We start from the raw sequence: 16,926 nt of genomic DNA, 5'->3' as shown, positions 1-16,926 counted from the left end.
AGCTGACAGGAACAGAAGCAGAGCTTGCACCTTGTTCACTTCTCCCATAGCTTCCGTAAGTGCCATGGATTGAGGACATCTTCAGAGTGTCCCATTAGTGATGAGCGAATATACTCATTGCTCGGGTTTTCCCGAGCACGCTCGGGTGATCTCCTAGTATTAGTTAGTGTTCTGAGATTAAATTTTCATCACCTCAGCTGAATGATTTACAGCTACTAGCCAGGCTGAGTACATGTGGGGGTTGCCTGGTTGCTAGGGAATCCCAACATGTAATCAAGCTGGCTAATAGCTGTAAATCATTCAGCTGCCGCGATGAAAACTAAATCTCCGAACACTGACAAACGCTCGGAGGTCACCCGAGCGTGCTCGGGAAAACCCGAGCAACGAGTACACTCGCTCTTCACTAGGTCCCATTGATGATGTCCTTTTTTAAGCATGGTGATAAACACTGCAGAGATGTGAGTGCAGTCTCAGCCTCCCCTGATGACTTCCCTCAAGCAAAGCATCACAGGAAGTGAAGTTAAAAAAAACACATTTAGAGATTAGCCTAAGGCTGTGTGCACACGTAGCAGATTTTTCGCGTTTTTTCGCTATAAAACCGCGAAAAAAACGCATACATTAAGCATCCTACTTAATAGAATGCAATCCGCATTTTTTGTGCACATGCTGCGTTGTTTTCCTGAGCGGAATCGCATTCCAGAAAAAAACGCAGCATGTTCATTAAATTTGCAGAATCGCGGGGATTCAGTACACCTAGGAATGCATTGATCTGCTTACTTCCCGCATGGGGCTGTGCCCACCATGCTTGGAAGTAAGCAGATTATGTACGATTGGTACCCAGGGTGGAGGAGAGGAGACTTTCCTCCACGGACTGGGCACCATATAATTGTTAAAAAAAAAAGAATTAAAATAAAAAATCGTGATATACTCACCTTCTGATGGCCCCGGAGTCTTCCCGCCTCTCAGCAGTGTACGCGGCCGCTTCCGTTCCCAGGGATGCTGTGTGTGAAGGACCTGCGATGACGTCGCGGTCACGTGATCATGATGTCATCGCAGGTCCTGCACACAAAGCATTTATAGGAACAGAAGCCGCTGAGGAGATCGGCTGCCTTCAGAAGGTGAGAATAACCTTTTTTTTTTTTTTTATTATTTTTAAAATTATATCTTTTACTATTGATGCTGCATAGGCAGTATCAATAGTAAAAAGTTGGTCACACTTGTCAAACACTATGTTTGACAAGTGTGACCAACCTGTCAATCAGTTTTCCAAGCGATGCTGCAGATCGCTTGGAAAACGCTAGCATTCTGCAAGCTAATTACGTTTGCAAAACGCTTGTGTTTAGCGGGAATACACATGCCAATTCCGCATGCGATATACCCGCTGCAGGAGTTGCAGAATTGCCACTGAAATTTCCGCGGCAATTCTGCGACGTGTGCACTTAGCCTTATAGGGAGAAGTATAGGGTATTGTATAATAAAGCAAATGACAAAAATGCTAAGAGTGTAAAAATAGAAATGTATAAAAAACATTTTAGATATCGGACCACCCCTTTAATGAAGTGTTATGAAATTTTTCGCAATGTTTTGATTTCTGATGTGTTTCATCATTCATTGCTTATAGATCCGTGAGATGGCATCTGATCTGCTTGTCCGTTTCTTCTTGCCAGCCTCCGAGGAGCTGACTGTCACACTATTTAAACTAGGAGAGACACTTCTCTGTAGTCCTCGTGTACCAATGGCAGAATCTGGAGCTATCCTAATGAAGACTTTGCTGCAAAGGTGCTTTGAATATCGTAAACTGAGAAAACAGCTATAGAAGGGTTGAGTTTTAAAGTATTCCCATGTCATATCTTTATGACATATGCAAATAATAGGATATAAATGTTATAAATGTATAGTAAATTTGAGTCCCGCCAATGGGACCTACCTCTGTCTTGAGAATGGGACCCCTTCACATGCTGCTTTCAGTTCAAAGATGGTTGAAATTCTGACACAAATAAAAGGAAATTAAGATCACCTATTCACTGACATCTTCACATATCAGGGGCCTGTTCTTGAGGTAGATGAAAGTTCCACTTGTGGGACCCGAATGTACATCTTGTGGCTAGGCCTAAATATACAATATGGGTATGCCCTTTAAATTCTGCCATTCATTGTCATAGCAGGTTCGCAGGAGTCACTGTCCTTAACTCTTTTTCATTAGAATGGTCTTACCAGAACAGACAAGCGTACTGCAAAATATAATGGCACTGCCCTTAAGGCTATGTGCACACGTAGGAAGGGTCCTCTGCGGGTTCTCCCGCAGCGGATTTGATAAATCTGCAGGGCAAAACTGCTGCGGTTATCCCTGCAGATTTATCGCGGTTTGTCTTGTGGTTTCCGCTGCGAGTTTACTCCTGCACTTGTTTTACTATTGATGCTGCATATGCAGCATCAATAGTAATGTTAAAAATAATAAAAAAATGGTTATACTCACCCTCTGACGTCCCGATGTCCTCGGCGCTGCACGCGGCGGTCCGGTTCCAAAGATGCTATGCGAGAAGGACCTTCGTGACGTCACGGTCATCGCAGGTCCTGCTCGCATAGCAACCCTGCGACCGGACGGCCGCGTGCAGCGCTGAGAGGTGAGTATATCATTATTTTTTATTTTAATTCTTTTTTTTTTTACACAAATATGGTTCCCAGGGCCTGGAGGAGAGTCTCCTCTCCTCCACCCCGGGTACCATCTGCACATGATCGGCTTACTTCCCGCATGGTGGGCATAGCCCCATGCGGGAAGTAAGCGGATCAATGCATTCCTATGTGTGCAGAATCGCCGCAATTCCGCACAAAGAAGTGACATGCTGCGGAATGTAAACCGCTGCGTTCCGGCGTGTTTTTTTCCGCAGCATGTGCACAGCGTTTTCGGTTTCCCATAGGTTTACATTGAACTGTAAACTCATGGGAAAGTGCTGCGGATCCGCAGCAAAATCCACAACGTGTGCACATAGCCTAATATTTCTTGAGTAGTGATTCTGGAATTCATAATGTCGGCTGAAAATTACAGACTATTTACATTTAATTCCTCTCGGTACTCTACTAAATAGTTTATATGAAAAGCGCATTAGAGGAAATTTATCAAGTTTTTACCAAAACCCATTTTTTTCATGGCTTGCACCATATTTAGGCTACGTTCACATTAGCGTTAAGCTAATGTGCGTCGGGTTTGCGTCGGCGACGCAGCGGCGACGCATGCGTCATGCGCCCCTATACTTAACATGGGGGACGCATGTGTTTTTTTTGTTGCGTTGTGCGACACATGCGTCTTTTTTGCCGCAAGCGTCGGACCAAGAAAACGCAACAAGTTGCATTTTTCTTGCATGCGATTTTCGGCAAAATGCGTCGCAAAACGCAGCGTTTTTGCGTGCGTTTTGACGCGTTTTTGCGTGCGTTGTGCGTTGCGTCACCGACGCAACGGCGCACAACGCTAGTGTGGACGTAGCCTTATTATGTTCCAGGGCTACCTGCCTTGAGTTAACAGGGCAATTGTTGATTTAGGTGTTTTATTGGAGATGAATTTAAAAGAAACTAATTTCAAGTTCTGTTGGTATAATGTGCAATGTTTGCAAAATTTGTCAAACATTTAGTAGTAATATCTGTTTATTATCCCATTTTTTTTTTTTTATCGCTGATGAAGGCCAAATGATTCTATATACTTGGATGACGGTGTCCCCCTGACTGCTCTAGGACTTGTTACTTATCTTACCAATGTGCTGAAGGATCATTATTGCTGTGCGCAAGAAAACCTCCTGCAGTCAGCTAGCAAGAAGCCCATCCATGGTAAGTATCCTCTTAGTGAAGAAAAGATACTGGTTGGTTTTGGGAAATAACTTTCATTGCTCACAGATACTGTATGAATAACACTACAGTGTCATTTGTTTTAGTGTATGGAGAATTTGACATCTTCCCAACATATATATTGTACATGTATGGCACAGTTAGCAAGTAGTTCTCATACAGTGCCATAAATGCATGAAGCAGATATGCAAGCGGGCTAGGGAGTTGAGCTCTCTTTATTTGTACCGATTGTCGCTTTTTAACTCATTATATGTTAAGTCAGTAGTGACAATAGCATCTTCATGTTTGGGAGAGGAATCCCTCTTTCACTCAATCACCCTCTCCTCCAACACCCTGATCTGATCACTGAATGCCAATGGTTGCTTTGGCAACCTGAAGCCAAATTATGGCTTTCAGGTCTGCCAGTTACGGTGGCCTGTTTGGTCTTGCCTTAATCAGTCTCCAACAGAACAGGCCTCCAGTGATTGTAAATTGACAGGTCTAATGCAGTGCAATAAATAAGTATTGTGGTATCTTAGACTAGCGATCAGATCAGTGAAAGTTCAAGTTCCATAGTGAGACTAAGTTGAAAAGTAAAGCAATAAAATAAATGTCCAATAAAGTGTGTGCAATTGTAAAAAAACAAACAAAAAAGTTATGAAGGCTGTAAAAATCCTGGGAAAAAGTTTTGCTACAAAAATTGCCTTTCTTTCTTGCTTCATTGGGGGACACAGGTAACCATGGGTGTATGCTGCTGTCATTAGGAGGCTGACACTATGCAAATAAAGAAGAAGTAGCTCCTCCCCGGCAGTATACACCCTCCGACAGGCACCAGGAAACTCAGTTTTTGCTTAGTGTCTCTAGGAGGCGGACCTGGATCTAACCCCAGATCCGCATTTCTTTTACAAGGATTTGTTTTGTTTATTAACCCCTTCATGACCCAGCCTATTTTGGCCTTAATGACCTGGCCATTTTTTGCAATTCTGACCAGTGTCCCTTTATGAGGTAATAACTCAGGAATGCTTCAACGGATCCTAGCGATTGTGAGATTGTTTTTTCGTGACATATTGGGCTTCATGTTAGAGGTAAATTTAGGTCGATAATTTCTGAGTTTATTTGTGAAAAAAACGGAAATTTGGCGAAAATTTTGAAAATTTCGCAATTTTCACATTTTTAATTTTTATTCTGTTAAACCAGAGAGTTATGTGACACAAAATAGTTAATAAATAACATTTCCCACATGTCTGCTTTACATCAGCACAATTTTGGAAACAAATTTTTTTTTTGCTAGGAAGTTATAAGGGTTAAAATTTGACCAGTGATTTCTCATTTTTACAACAAAATTTACAAAACCATTTTTTTTAGGGACCACCTCACATTTGAAGTCATTTTGAGGGTTCTATATGGCTGAAAATACCCCAAAGTGACACCATTCTAAAAACTGCACCCCTCAAGGTGCTCAAATTACATTCAAGAAGTTTATTAACCCTTCAGGTGTTTCACAGCAGCAGAAGCAACATGGAAGTAAAAAATGACCATTTAACTTTTTAGTCACAAAAATGATCTTTTAGCAACATTTTTTTTATTTTCCCAAGGGTAAAAGGAGAAACTGGACCACGAACGTTGTTGTCCAATTTGTCCTGAGTACGCTGATACTTCATATGTGGAGGTAAACCACTGTTTGGGCGCACGGCAGGGCTCGGAAGGGAAGGAGCGCCATTTGACTTTTTGAATGAAAAATTGGCTCCAATCTTTAGCGGACACCATGTCGCGTTTGGAGAGCCCCCGTGTGCCTAAACATTGGAGCTCTCCCACAAGTGACCCCATTTTGGAAACTAGACCCCCCAAGGAACTTATCTAGATGCATAGTGAGCACTTTAAACCCCCAGGTGCTTCACAAATTGAACCGTAAAAATGAAAAAGTACTTTTTTTTCCCCAAAAAATTATTTTAGCCTCAATTTTTTCATTTTCACATGGGTAACAGGATAAAATGGATCCTAAAATTTGTTGGGCAATTTCTCCTGAGTACGCCGATACCTCATATGTGGGGGTAAACGACTGTTTGGATGCACGGCAAGGCTCGGAAGGGGAGGCGCGCCATTTGACTTTTTGAATGGAAAATTAGCTCCAATCGTTAGCGGACACCATGTCGCGTTTGGAGAGCCCCTGTGTGCCTAAACATTGGAGCTCCCCTACAAGTGACCCCATTTTGGAAACTAGACCCCCCAAGGAACTTATCTAGATGCATAGTGAGCACTTAAAACCCCCAGGTGCTTCACAGAAGTTTACAACGCAGAGCCGTGAAAATAAAAAATAATTTTTCTTTCCTCAAAAATGATTTTTGGCCCGGAATTTTTTATTTTCCCAAGGGTAATAGGAGAAATTGGACCCCAAATGTTGTTGTCCAGTTTGTCCTGAGTACGATGATACCCCACATGTGGGGGTAAACCACTGTTTGGGCGCACGGCAGGGCTCGGAAGGGAAGGCACGCCATTTGGCTTTTTGAATGGAAAATTAGCTCCAATCATTAGCGGACACCATGTCGCGTTTGGAGAGCCCCTGTGTGCCTAAACATTGGAGCTCCCCCACAAGTGACCCCATTTTGGAAACTAGACCTCCCAAGGAACTAATCTAGATGTGTGGTGAGCACTTTGAACCCCCAAGTGCTTCACAGAAGTTTATAACGCAGAGCCATGAAAATAAAAAATAATTTTTCTTTTCTCAAAAATGATTTTTTAGCCCACAATTTTTTATTTTCCCAAGGGTAACAGGAGAAATTGGACCCCAAAAGTTGTTGTCCAGTTTCTCCTGAGTACGCTGATACCCCATATGTAGGGGTAAACCACTGTTTTGGCACACGTCAGGGCTCGGAAGGGAAGTAGTGACATTTGAAATGCAGAGTTTGATGGAATGGTCTGCGGGCGTCACGTTGCATTTGCAGAGCCCCTGATGTGCCTAAACAGTAGGAACTCCCCACAAGTGACCCCATTTTGGAAACTAGACCCCCAAGGAACTTATCTAGATGTGTGGTGAGCACGTTCAACCCCCAAGTGCTTCACAGAAGTTTACAACGCAGAGCCGTGAAAATAAAAAATAATTTTTCTTTCCTCAAAAAAGATGTTTTAGCAAACAATTTTTTATTTTTACAAGGGTAACAGGAGAAATTGGACCCCAATATTTGTTGCCCAGTTTGTTGTGAGTACGCTGATACCCCATATGTGGGGGTAAACCACTGTTTGGGCGCACGTCAGGGCTCGGAAGGGAAGTAGTGACATTTGAAATGCAGAGTTTGATGGAATGGTCTGCGGGCGTCACGTTGCATTTGCAGAGCCCCTGATGTGCCTAAACAGTAGAAACACCCCACAAGTGACCCCATTTTGGAAACTAGACACCCCAAGGAACTTATCTAGATGTGTGGTGAGCACGTTCAACCCCCAAGTGCTTCACAGAAGTTTATAACGCAGAGCCGTGAAAATAAAAAATAATTGTTCTTTCCTCAAAAATTATGTTTTAGCAAGTAATTTTTTATTTTTGCAAGGGTAACAGGGGAAATTGGACCCCAACGGTTGTTGCCCAGTTTGTCCTGAGTACGCTGGTACCCCATATGTGGGGGTAAACCACTGTTTGGGCGCACGTCGGGGCTTGGAATGGAGGGAGCACCATTTGACTTTTTGAACGCAAGATTGGCTGGAATCAATGGTGGTGCCATGTTGCGTTTGGAGACCCCTGATGTGCCCAAACAGTGGAAACCCCTCAATTCTAACTTCAACACTAACCCCAACACACCCCTAATCCCAACTGTAGCCCTAACCCCAACACACCCCTAACCACAACCCTAACCCCAACACACCCGTAACCCTAATCCCAACCCTAACCCTAATCCCAACCCTAACCCTAATCCCAACCCTAACCACAACTGTAACCCCAACACACTCCTAACCCTATCCGTAACCCTAACCACAAGCCTAGTCTTAACCCTATTTCCAACCCTAGCCCTAATTCCAACCCTAACTCTAATTCCAACCCTAACCCTAAGGCTATGTGCCCACGTTGCGGATTCTTCCGGAGATTTTTGAAAAATCTGCAGGTAAAAGGCACTGCGTTTTACCTGCAGATTTACAGCGGATTTCCAGTGTTTTTTTGTGCGGATTTCACCTGCAGATTCCTATTGAGGAACAGGTGTAAAACGCTGCGGAATCCGCACAAAGAATTGACATGCTGCGGAAAATACAACGCAGCATTTCCGCACGGAATTTTCCGCACCATGGGCACAGCGGATTTGGTTTTCCATAGGTGTACATGGTACTGTAAACCTGATGGAAATCTGCTACGAATTCGCAGCGGCCAATCCGCTGCGGATCCGCGGCCAATCCGCTGCGGATCTGCGGCCAATCCGCTGCGGATCCGTGGCCAATCCGCTGCGGATCCGCAGCCAAATCCGCACTGTGTGCACATGCCCTAACCCTAACCCTACCCCTAGTTCTAACCCTAGTTCTAACCCTAACCCTAGTGGAAAAAGAAAAAAATATATTTTCTTTTTTTTATTATTGTCCCTACCTATGGGGGTGATAAAGGGGGGGGGTCATTTACTATTTTTTTTATTTTGATCACTGTGATAGGTTTTATCACAGTGATCAAATTATATCTGGAACGAATCTGCCGGCCGGCAGATTCGGCGGGCGCACTGCGCATGCGCCCGCCATTTTGGAAGATGGCGGCGCTTATGGAGAAGACGGATGGACACCGGGAGCCTTGGTAAGTATAAGGGGGTGGAGATCGGGGCACGGGGGGGGGCATCGGAGCACGGGGGGGTGGCATAGGAGCACAGGGGGAGCGGACAGGAGGACGGGGGAGCGGAGCACAAGACGGAGGGGAGCGGACCACAGATCGGTGGCTTGGGGGGGCGATCGGTGGGGTGTGGGGGGGTCACATCAGTGTTTCCAGCCATGGCCGATGATATTGCAGCATCGGCCATGGCTTGATTGTAATATTTCACCAGTTTTTTAGGTGAAATGTTACAAATCGCTCTGATTGGCAGTTTCACTTTCAACAGCCAATCAGAGCGATCGTAGCCACGGGGGGGTGAAGCCACCCCCCCTGGGCTGAAGTACCACTCCCCCTGTCCCTGCAGATCGGGTGAAATTGGAGTTAACCCTTTCACCCGATCTGCAGGGACGCGATCATTCCATGACGCCACATAGGCGTCATGGTTCGGATTGGCACGGGTTTTCATGACGCCTACGTGGCGTCAAAGGTCGGGAAGGGGTTAGCCCTTTCCCTTTCTTTTTCAGATACTTTCTTCAGGGTAACGGTGCAGTTTTTCTCACCCTGTTTTCCCCACTTTGAGCGACCAAGAGAGCAGTGTGGTATCACCCACATCGCACCCTCTCGGACCCGCTGGGCAGGACTTGTCCCCTGTCACCCATTCGGGTGTTCAGGGTGACCTTCTTCCTCGGTGGCCGGTCCTGCCCGTTTTCCCCTCCTCATCCCTCTCCTCGGAGTGGGCTGAGAGGAAGACGGCGGTCACTTCCAGTGACCCTCTCCCCCTGGTTAGGGGTCGACGCTGTCTTCTGCGCCAGAGAGTTCGTGGCGCGGGAAGGAGGACTTCTTCCAGGACCCTCTAGTCTACAAGGGATCCTGATGGTTCCTCATCTCCAGGTAAGGGATCTTCAATCAACAAAGCCCCCCCCCCCGCCCCGCACCCCCTTCCTTCCCTCTCCCTGCCCAGCAGCAATCTCCATATAGCTTACCAGGCTTCCCCTGTGATAGGAGAGAGGGTCGCATTTTCAGGCGCTGGGATGCGCTAAACCGCGGGGAAAGGCTTTACATTAACACCGGCATTCTTTCCCTCCTTTTTATTTAAACTTGCAGGCGCGCCCGCCATTTTTTTCTCTTGTCTCTCCCGGCTTTTCTCCTTTTTTGGCGCTTGAGCGCCCTCTGGTGGCGGCCGGCATTATTGCGGCCAGGAGTTTTTTCCTCTCCCGGCTTTTTCTTCACTTTCTTTTTGGCGCTTGAGCGCCCTCTGGTGGCGGCCGATATTATTGCGGCCGGGAATCTTTCAGTGCTGTTGGGGGCGTTTCTTCTGCTTCCCCCTTCAGCGCTTGTGCCTGCCCACAGCGTCGCGCTGTCTCAGCGCTCTTTTAACCGCTTTCTGCTCCCTGTCAGCGTCTGCTCACCGCGTGGGACAGAAGTTTTTCGGGGGAACACAGGCACCTGCAGCTGCCGCTGTCACTGGTTTTTCGGCAGGCTCAGCGCTACTGCTCTCTCGGGCTCTACTCCTCCCGGCAGTACTTTTCCGCTCCAGGACAAGGTAATATCCACCTATGTCCGACCCCACCCCGGCCTTTGCCACTTCGGCCATCCATTATGCCTGTGCTCACTGTAAGAAAAAGTGGGCCTCAGGTCAGCCTTCACCCTTCTGCCCGTCCTGCGTTCCTCCCATCATGTCAGCCCCTCAAGAAGCTCCTAGGTCCCGGGATGAGTGCACCCCCCCTCCCCCGGAGTGGGCTGTTGCAATGTCTCAATCAGTGTCCGACCTGACTAAGGTTTCTCAGTCCCTGGTCCAGGCACTTGAACGTATCCCGCTTCTCTCTAATGCCACCAGTGCCACGAATGCCTCACACGGCGATTCGCTCGCACCTGTCCTAGACCCTCACAGAGGCAGACCGGACAAAAGAGGCAGAAAACGGACCTTATCTAGATCCTCTTCCAGTTCCCTGGATGGGATTCCCCTATCTGCCTGTTCCCCCTCCTCGCAGGCGGACGTCGGGTCTGATCTATCCTCTCAGTCGGAATCTGACTCTGATGCAGATCAGACTTCCGAAACACAGGAGATGGTTGATAGCCTTATTTCGGCTATCATTCAGACGCTTGATCTTAAGGAGGTTGAAGCGAGCTCTCAGGACGTCTCCGTTGCGTTTAAACGGATTAAACGTCCTTCTAGGATTTTTCCTAATCACAGGGAGTTTGACAACACTACCTCTACACACTGGGAAAACCCCTGGCAAGCGTTTCCCTGGCAGGAAACGGCTTGACGTGTTATACCCTTTTCACTCCGACCTTGTCTCCAAATGGTCCGAGTCTCCTAAGGTTGACCCGCCCGTCTCGAGGCTATCCTCGCAGACGGTTCTGTCTATCCCGGACGCGGCTTCCCTTAAGGACTCCACGGACAGGCAAATCGAGGCAATAGCAAAATCGGCATTTGAGGCTTCCGGAGCCTCCCTTTGCCCTAGTTTCGCCTCATCCTGGGTAGGCAAGGCTGTGTCAGCCTGGGCCAAAACCCTGCGCAGGGGCATTTTGGCCTCTGCTCCTGCTGAGGAACTGTCTGATTTGGCGGATCAGATTTCTCTTGCAGGAAAATACCTCATGAATGCCTCCCTTGATGCAGCGGCCTGCTCCACCAGGGCTAACAGCAACATTGTGGCCATTCGCCGGATTCTCTGGCTAAAAGCGTGGAACGCTGACCCCGCTTCTAAAAAATCCCTCACTGGTCTCCCCTTCCAGGGTTCTAGACTCTTCGGCACACAGCTGGATAAAATGATCTCGGACACTACGGGTGGTAAGAGTACCTCCTTACCCCAGTCCAAGCCTAAACGTCCCTTCAACAGGACGGGCCTCCAGTCCTTTCGTCCCTTTCGGTCCTTCTCCTCCTCAGGAAACCCCAACAAGGACCGTCCTTCCTCGCAAGGGGACCGAAGGAAACCTTCTTTCAGGCCACCACCGCGCTGGAGAGCTAAGAGCCACTCCGCAAGACCATCTGGATCTCGGGGCCACAGGTCCTTTAATAAATGACGGGTCGCCCCCACCTGGAAATCCCTCCAGGGTGGGAGGCCGACTGCTCCTGTTCTCAGAGGTGTGGCTATCGGTAGTCGACGACGCCTGGGTCAGGGAGATCGTCACTTCGGGCTACAAGATAGAATTTTCTTCGCCCCCAGGAAGACGTTTCCTGCTCTCTCGTCCTCCCAAACAGCCCTCCCACCTCTCAGGACTTCTCCAGGCCGTCGAGTCGCTCCTCGCCTCAGGAGTCGTAGTTCCGGTGCCTCATCGCAAGAGGTTTTGGGGTTTTTACTCAAACCTGTTCGTGGTTCCCAAAAAAGGACGGTTCTCTCCGTCCAATTTTGGATCTCAAGCGGCTGAACTGCCATCTTCGGATTCGGCGTTTCAGGATGGAATCTCTACGCTCGGTGATCGCGTCCATGGAACCCGGGGGAGTTTCTGTGTTTCGTGGATATCCGAGATGCGTACCTTCACGTCCCTATTTGCGTACGTCATCAGAGATTCCTCCGGTTCGCGATCCAGGGTCATCACTATCAGTTCACGGCCCTCCCTTCGGGTCTGGCGTCTGCGCCCAGGGTCTTTACGAAGGTCATGGCAGCTGTCATGGCCATCCTACGTTCAAAGGGGATTCTGGTAATCCCATACCTCGACGACCTCTTGATCAAGGGTCCGTCCCGTCAGGATTGCAGCCAGAGCCTCCAGCTTACTCTGGACACGCTTCTTCGCCTCGGCTGGATAATCAGCTACCAGAAGTCTTCCCTGATTCCATCTCAGCGGCTGGAGTTCCTGGGCATGGAATTCGATACCTCTCAGGCTCAGATCTTTCTCCCCGAGGAGAAGTTCCTTTCTCTTCGTCGGGGGGTCAGAGCACTAAAGAACCCGAATCCTCCGTCTCTCCACCTCGCCATGAGGGTTCTGGGAAAGATGGTCGCCTCCATGGAGGCGGTCCCCTATGCCCAGTTCCACTCTCGTCCCCTCCAGCTGGCCCTTCTGTCGGCCTGGGACAGGAATCCACTTTCCCTGGATCGCCTGTTTCGCCTCTCTCTCAAAGTGAAACAGTCTCTCTCTTGGTGGACGCTGTCCACCTCCATGCTGCGCGGGAGGTCATTTCTCCCTCCCCCCTGCTAGGTGATCACCACCAATGCCAGTCTCCAAGGTTGGGGAGCAGTTTTTCTCCACCTCACGGCCCAGGGCCGCTGGACTGCTCAGGAGGCGCGCCTCCCTATCAACCTCTTGGAAATCAGAGTCATCTTCCTAGCCCTCATCCGCTGGGAGTCTCTCCTTTCAGGGAAACCGGTCCGCATTCAGTTGGACAACGCCACGGCCGTGGCTTACATAAACCATCAGGGAGGGACTCGCAGCACACAAGTCATGGCGGAAGTGGCAAAAATTCTGCGTTGGGCGGAGGGTCACGTTCCCTCTCTGTCAGCCGTCCACATCCCAGGGGTGGACAATTGGGAAGCCGACTTTCTAAGTCGCCAGGGCATCGTGGCAGGCGAGTGGTCTCTTCCTCCCGCAATCTTCAGCCAAATTTGCCAGCGGTGGGGCGTTCCAGACGTCGACTTGATGGCCTCCCGGGCAAACCACAAGGTTCCCCGGTACGTCTCCAGATCTCGGGATCCGATGGCCGTCGGATGCGACGCTCTCGTAATCCCGTGGACTCAGTTCCAGATGCCCTATCTGTTCCCACCCCTCCCCTTGATCCCAAGGGTCTTAAAAAAGATCAAGACAGAAGGGGTCCCCATATTCTTAGTAGCTCCAGATTGGCCTCGCAGGGCCTGGTATGCGGAACTGGTGAATATGCTATTGGACGTTCCGTGGAGGCTTCCGGATCTTCCGGACCTTCTTTCGCAGGGGCCCCTCTTCCACCCGAATTCTCGGTCTCTGAATTTAACGGTATGGCCGTTGAGGCCGCGGTCCTGAAGAAGGGTTTTTCTCATAGCGTCATCCAGACTATGATTAGGGTGAGAAAACCGGCTTCCTCGCGTATTTACCACAGGTGTTGGAAGGCTTTTTTCCGGTGGTGTCAGGACAACAATTTGTTTCCTATGACCTTTTCCCTTCCTTCCCTTCTCAGCTTCCTTCAAACGGGCCTAGATGCAGGTCTTTCCCTTAGCACCTTGAAGGGTCAGATTTCCGCTCTGTCCATTCTTTTTCAAAGAGACCTGGCTTCCCTGCCTCAGGTGAGGACCTTCATCCAGGGGGTCGGTCGCTCATATAGCTCACCCTTAACCTCGTCTTAGACGCCCTCCAGCGTGCCCCCTTTGAACCGCTTCAGGACGTTTCCTTCTCGCTTCTATCCTGGAAGGTAGCCTTTTTGGTCGCCATCACTTCCATTAAGAAGGGTGTCAGAACTGGCAGCATTATCCTGTCGTTCTCCCTTTCTAGTCCTGCATCAGGACAAGGTGGTTCTTCGTCCGGTTCCTTCCTTTTTACCGAAGGTTGTCTCATCTTTTCACATCAATGAGGACATTGTCCTCCCTTCCTTTTGCCCTTCCCCGGTTCATCCCCTAGAGAATTCTCTTCACAGGTTGGATGTGGTCAGGGCTATCCGAATTTACCTCGCCAGATCAGCCTCTTTTCATCAGGCCGATCCTCTGTTCGTCGTCTCGGATGGGCGTCGAAAGGGTCTCCCCGCCTCCAAGTCCACAATTGCTCGTTGGATCCGTTCGGCGGTTCTGGAGGCATACCGTGTTCAAGACAAACGGCCCCCTTCGGGGGTAAAGGCTCACTCTACCTGGGCTGTGGGAGCTTCCTGGGCAGTTCGTCACCAAGCTTCAGCCTCGCAGGTTTGCAAGGCCGCAACGTGGTCATCCATTCACACCTTTGTAAAATTCTACAAGGTGCATACTCAGACTTCTGCGGAGATCCCACCCTAGGGACTGCTTTTGGACGTCCCATGGTTACCTGTGTCCCCCAATGAAGCGAGAAAGAAAGGGATTTTTGGTTCTTACCGTAAAATCTCTTTCTTGGAGCCTTCATTGGGGGACACAGCACCCTCCCTTGAAGTTGTACCGTGTTGGCAAATTGGCCGTTGTTGTGGGTTGGTACATAGGTTGAGTTTTATATTACCTGTTCCTACAACTGCTTTTGCACCAACTGAGTTGCCTGGTGCCTGTCGGAGGGTGTATACTGCCGGGGAGGAGTTACTTCTTCTTTATTTGCATAGTGTCAGCCTCCTAGTGACAGCAGCATACACCCATGGTTACCTGTGTCCCCCAATGAAGGCTCCAAGAAAGAGATTTTACGGTAAGAACCAAAAATCCCTCTTTTTTTTTTTAAAGCAAACTTAATTGATATCGTCACGTCTGTAACAAAAAGGTTAATCTGCCCCGCATAGACTATATATTTGGATCCGAGGGATTAGCAATGTGGGTGGATAGCATTGAACATGGCAATAGGGGAATATCAGATCACAGCCCGGTCATTCTTAAACTTAAATATGGAAAATCAAATAATGGTGTATGGTCTGGAAGTTGAATCAATTCTGGCTGAAACTAATAGACTCTAATGGTAGGACTGTTGATCAGTTAAATTGCTTCATTTCATCCCACCCGGAGCTTCAAAACACTAACCTATTTTGGGATGCCCTTAAGGCGTATTTAAGGGGATGTTTATCTTCTACAATTTCTTATATTAAAAGGGTGACCTCAAGGGAAGATAACGAGATGGAGCAACGACTGAAAGACTCGGAGACTACATATACAGTACAGACCAAAAGTTTGGACACACCTTCTCATTTAAAGATTTTTCTGTATTTTCATGGCTATGTAAATTGTAAATTCACACTGAAGGCATCAAAACTATGAATTAACACGTGGAATTATATACTTAACAAAAAGTGTGAAACAAATGAAAATATGTCTTATATTCTAGGTTCTTCAAAGTAGCCACCTTTTGCTTTGATGACTGCTTTGCACACTCTTGACATTCTCTTGATGAGCTTCAAGAGGTAGTCACCGGGAATGGTCTTCCAACAATCTTGAAGGAGTTCCCAGAGATGCTTAGCACTTGTTGGCCCTTTTGCCTTCACTCTGCGGTCCAGCTCACCCCAAACCATCTCGATTGGGTTCAGGTCTGGTGACTGTGGAGGCCAGATCATCTGGCGTAGCACCCCATCACTCTCCTTCTTGGTCAAATAGCCCTTACACAGCCAGGAGGTGTGTTTGGGGTCATTGTCCTGTTGAAAAATAAATGGTGGTCCAACTAAACGCAAACCGGATGGAATAGCATGCCACTGCAAGATGCTGTGGTAGCCATGCTGGTTCAGTATGCCTTCAATTTTGAATAAATCCCCACAGTGTCACCAGCAAAGCACCCCACACCATCACACCTCCTCCTCCATGCTTCACGGTGAGAACCAGGCATGTAGACTCCATCCGTTCACCTTTTCTGCGTCGCACAAAGACCAAATCACAGATTTCCACTGGTGTAATGTCCAGTCCTTGTGTTCTTTAGCCCAAACAAGTCTCTTCTGCTTGTGCCTGTCATTAGCAGTGGTTTCCTAGCAGCTATTTTACCATGAAGGCCTGCTGCACAAAGTCTCCTCTTAACAGTTGTTGTAGAGATGTGTCTGCTGCTAGAACTCTGTGGCATTGACCTGGTCTCTAATCTGAGCTGCTGTTAACCTGCGATTTCTGAGGCTGGGGACTCGGATAAACTTATCCTCAGAAGCAGAGGTGACTCTTGGTCTTCCTTTCCTGGGGCGGTCCTCATGTGAGCCAGTTTCTTTGTAGCGCTTGATGGTTTTTGCAACTGCACTTGGGGTCACTTTCAAAGTTTTCCCAATTTTTCGGACTGACTGACCTTCATTTCTTAAAGTAATGATGGCCACTCGTTTTTCTTTACTTAGCTGCTTTTTTCTTGCCATAATACAAATTTTAACAGTCTATTCAGTAGGACTATCAGCTGTGTATCCACCAGACTTATGCACATCACAACTGATGGTCCCAACCCCATTTATAAGGCAAGAAATCCCACTTATTAAACCTTACAGGGCACACCTGGGAAGTGAAAACCATTTCCGGTGACTACCTCTTGAAGCTCATCAAGAGAATGCCAAGAGTGTGCAAAGCAGTAACCAAAGCAAAAGGTGGCTACTTTGAAGAACCTAGAATATAAGACATTATTTCATTTGTTTCACACTTTTTTGTTAAGTATATAATTCCACATGTGTTAATTCATAGTTTTGATGCCTTCAGTGTGAATTTACAATTTTCACAGTCATGAAAATACAGAAAAATCTTAAAATGAGAAGGTGTGTCCAAACTTTTGCTCTGTACTGTATATCTAATCCAACTAATGGTAATAGAATTAAGTGGCTAACTTCCCAG

General features: G+C 47.8%; 1 protein-coding gene across 1 annotated transcript in view; it reads left to right on the top strand.

Moving 5' to 3' along the window:
- Window positions 1-16,926, top strand: part of LOC143814322 (tRNA (32-2'-O)-methyltransferase regulator THADA-like) — a 142,602-nt gene that overhangs the window by 62,811 nt on the left and 62,865 nt on the right. Inside the window, exons 15-16 of the mRNA XM_077293446.1 lie at window positions 1,622-1,779; window positions 3,677-3,819. Coding sequence (XP_077149561.1) covers window positions 1,622-1,779; window positions 3,677-3,819 — 301 coding nt within the window. The remainder of the gene's footprint in view (window positions 1-1,621; window positions 1,780-3,676; window positions 3,820-16,926) is intronic.

Source organism: Ranitomeya variabilis, chromosome 1 (genome assembly GCF_051348905.1).
Source record: "Ranitomeya variabilis isolate aRanVar5 chromosome 1, aRanVar5.hap1, whole genome shotgun sequence".
NCBI lineage: Eukaryota > Metazoa > Chordata > Amphibia > Anura > Dendrobatidae > Ranitomeya > Ranitomeya variabilis.
The sequence above is the reverse complement of the archived record's forward strand: the minus strand, read 5'-3'. Positions and strand labels throughout refer to the sequence as shown.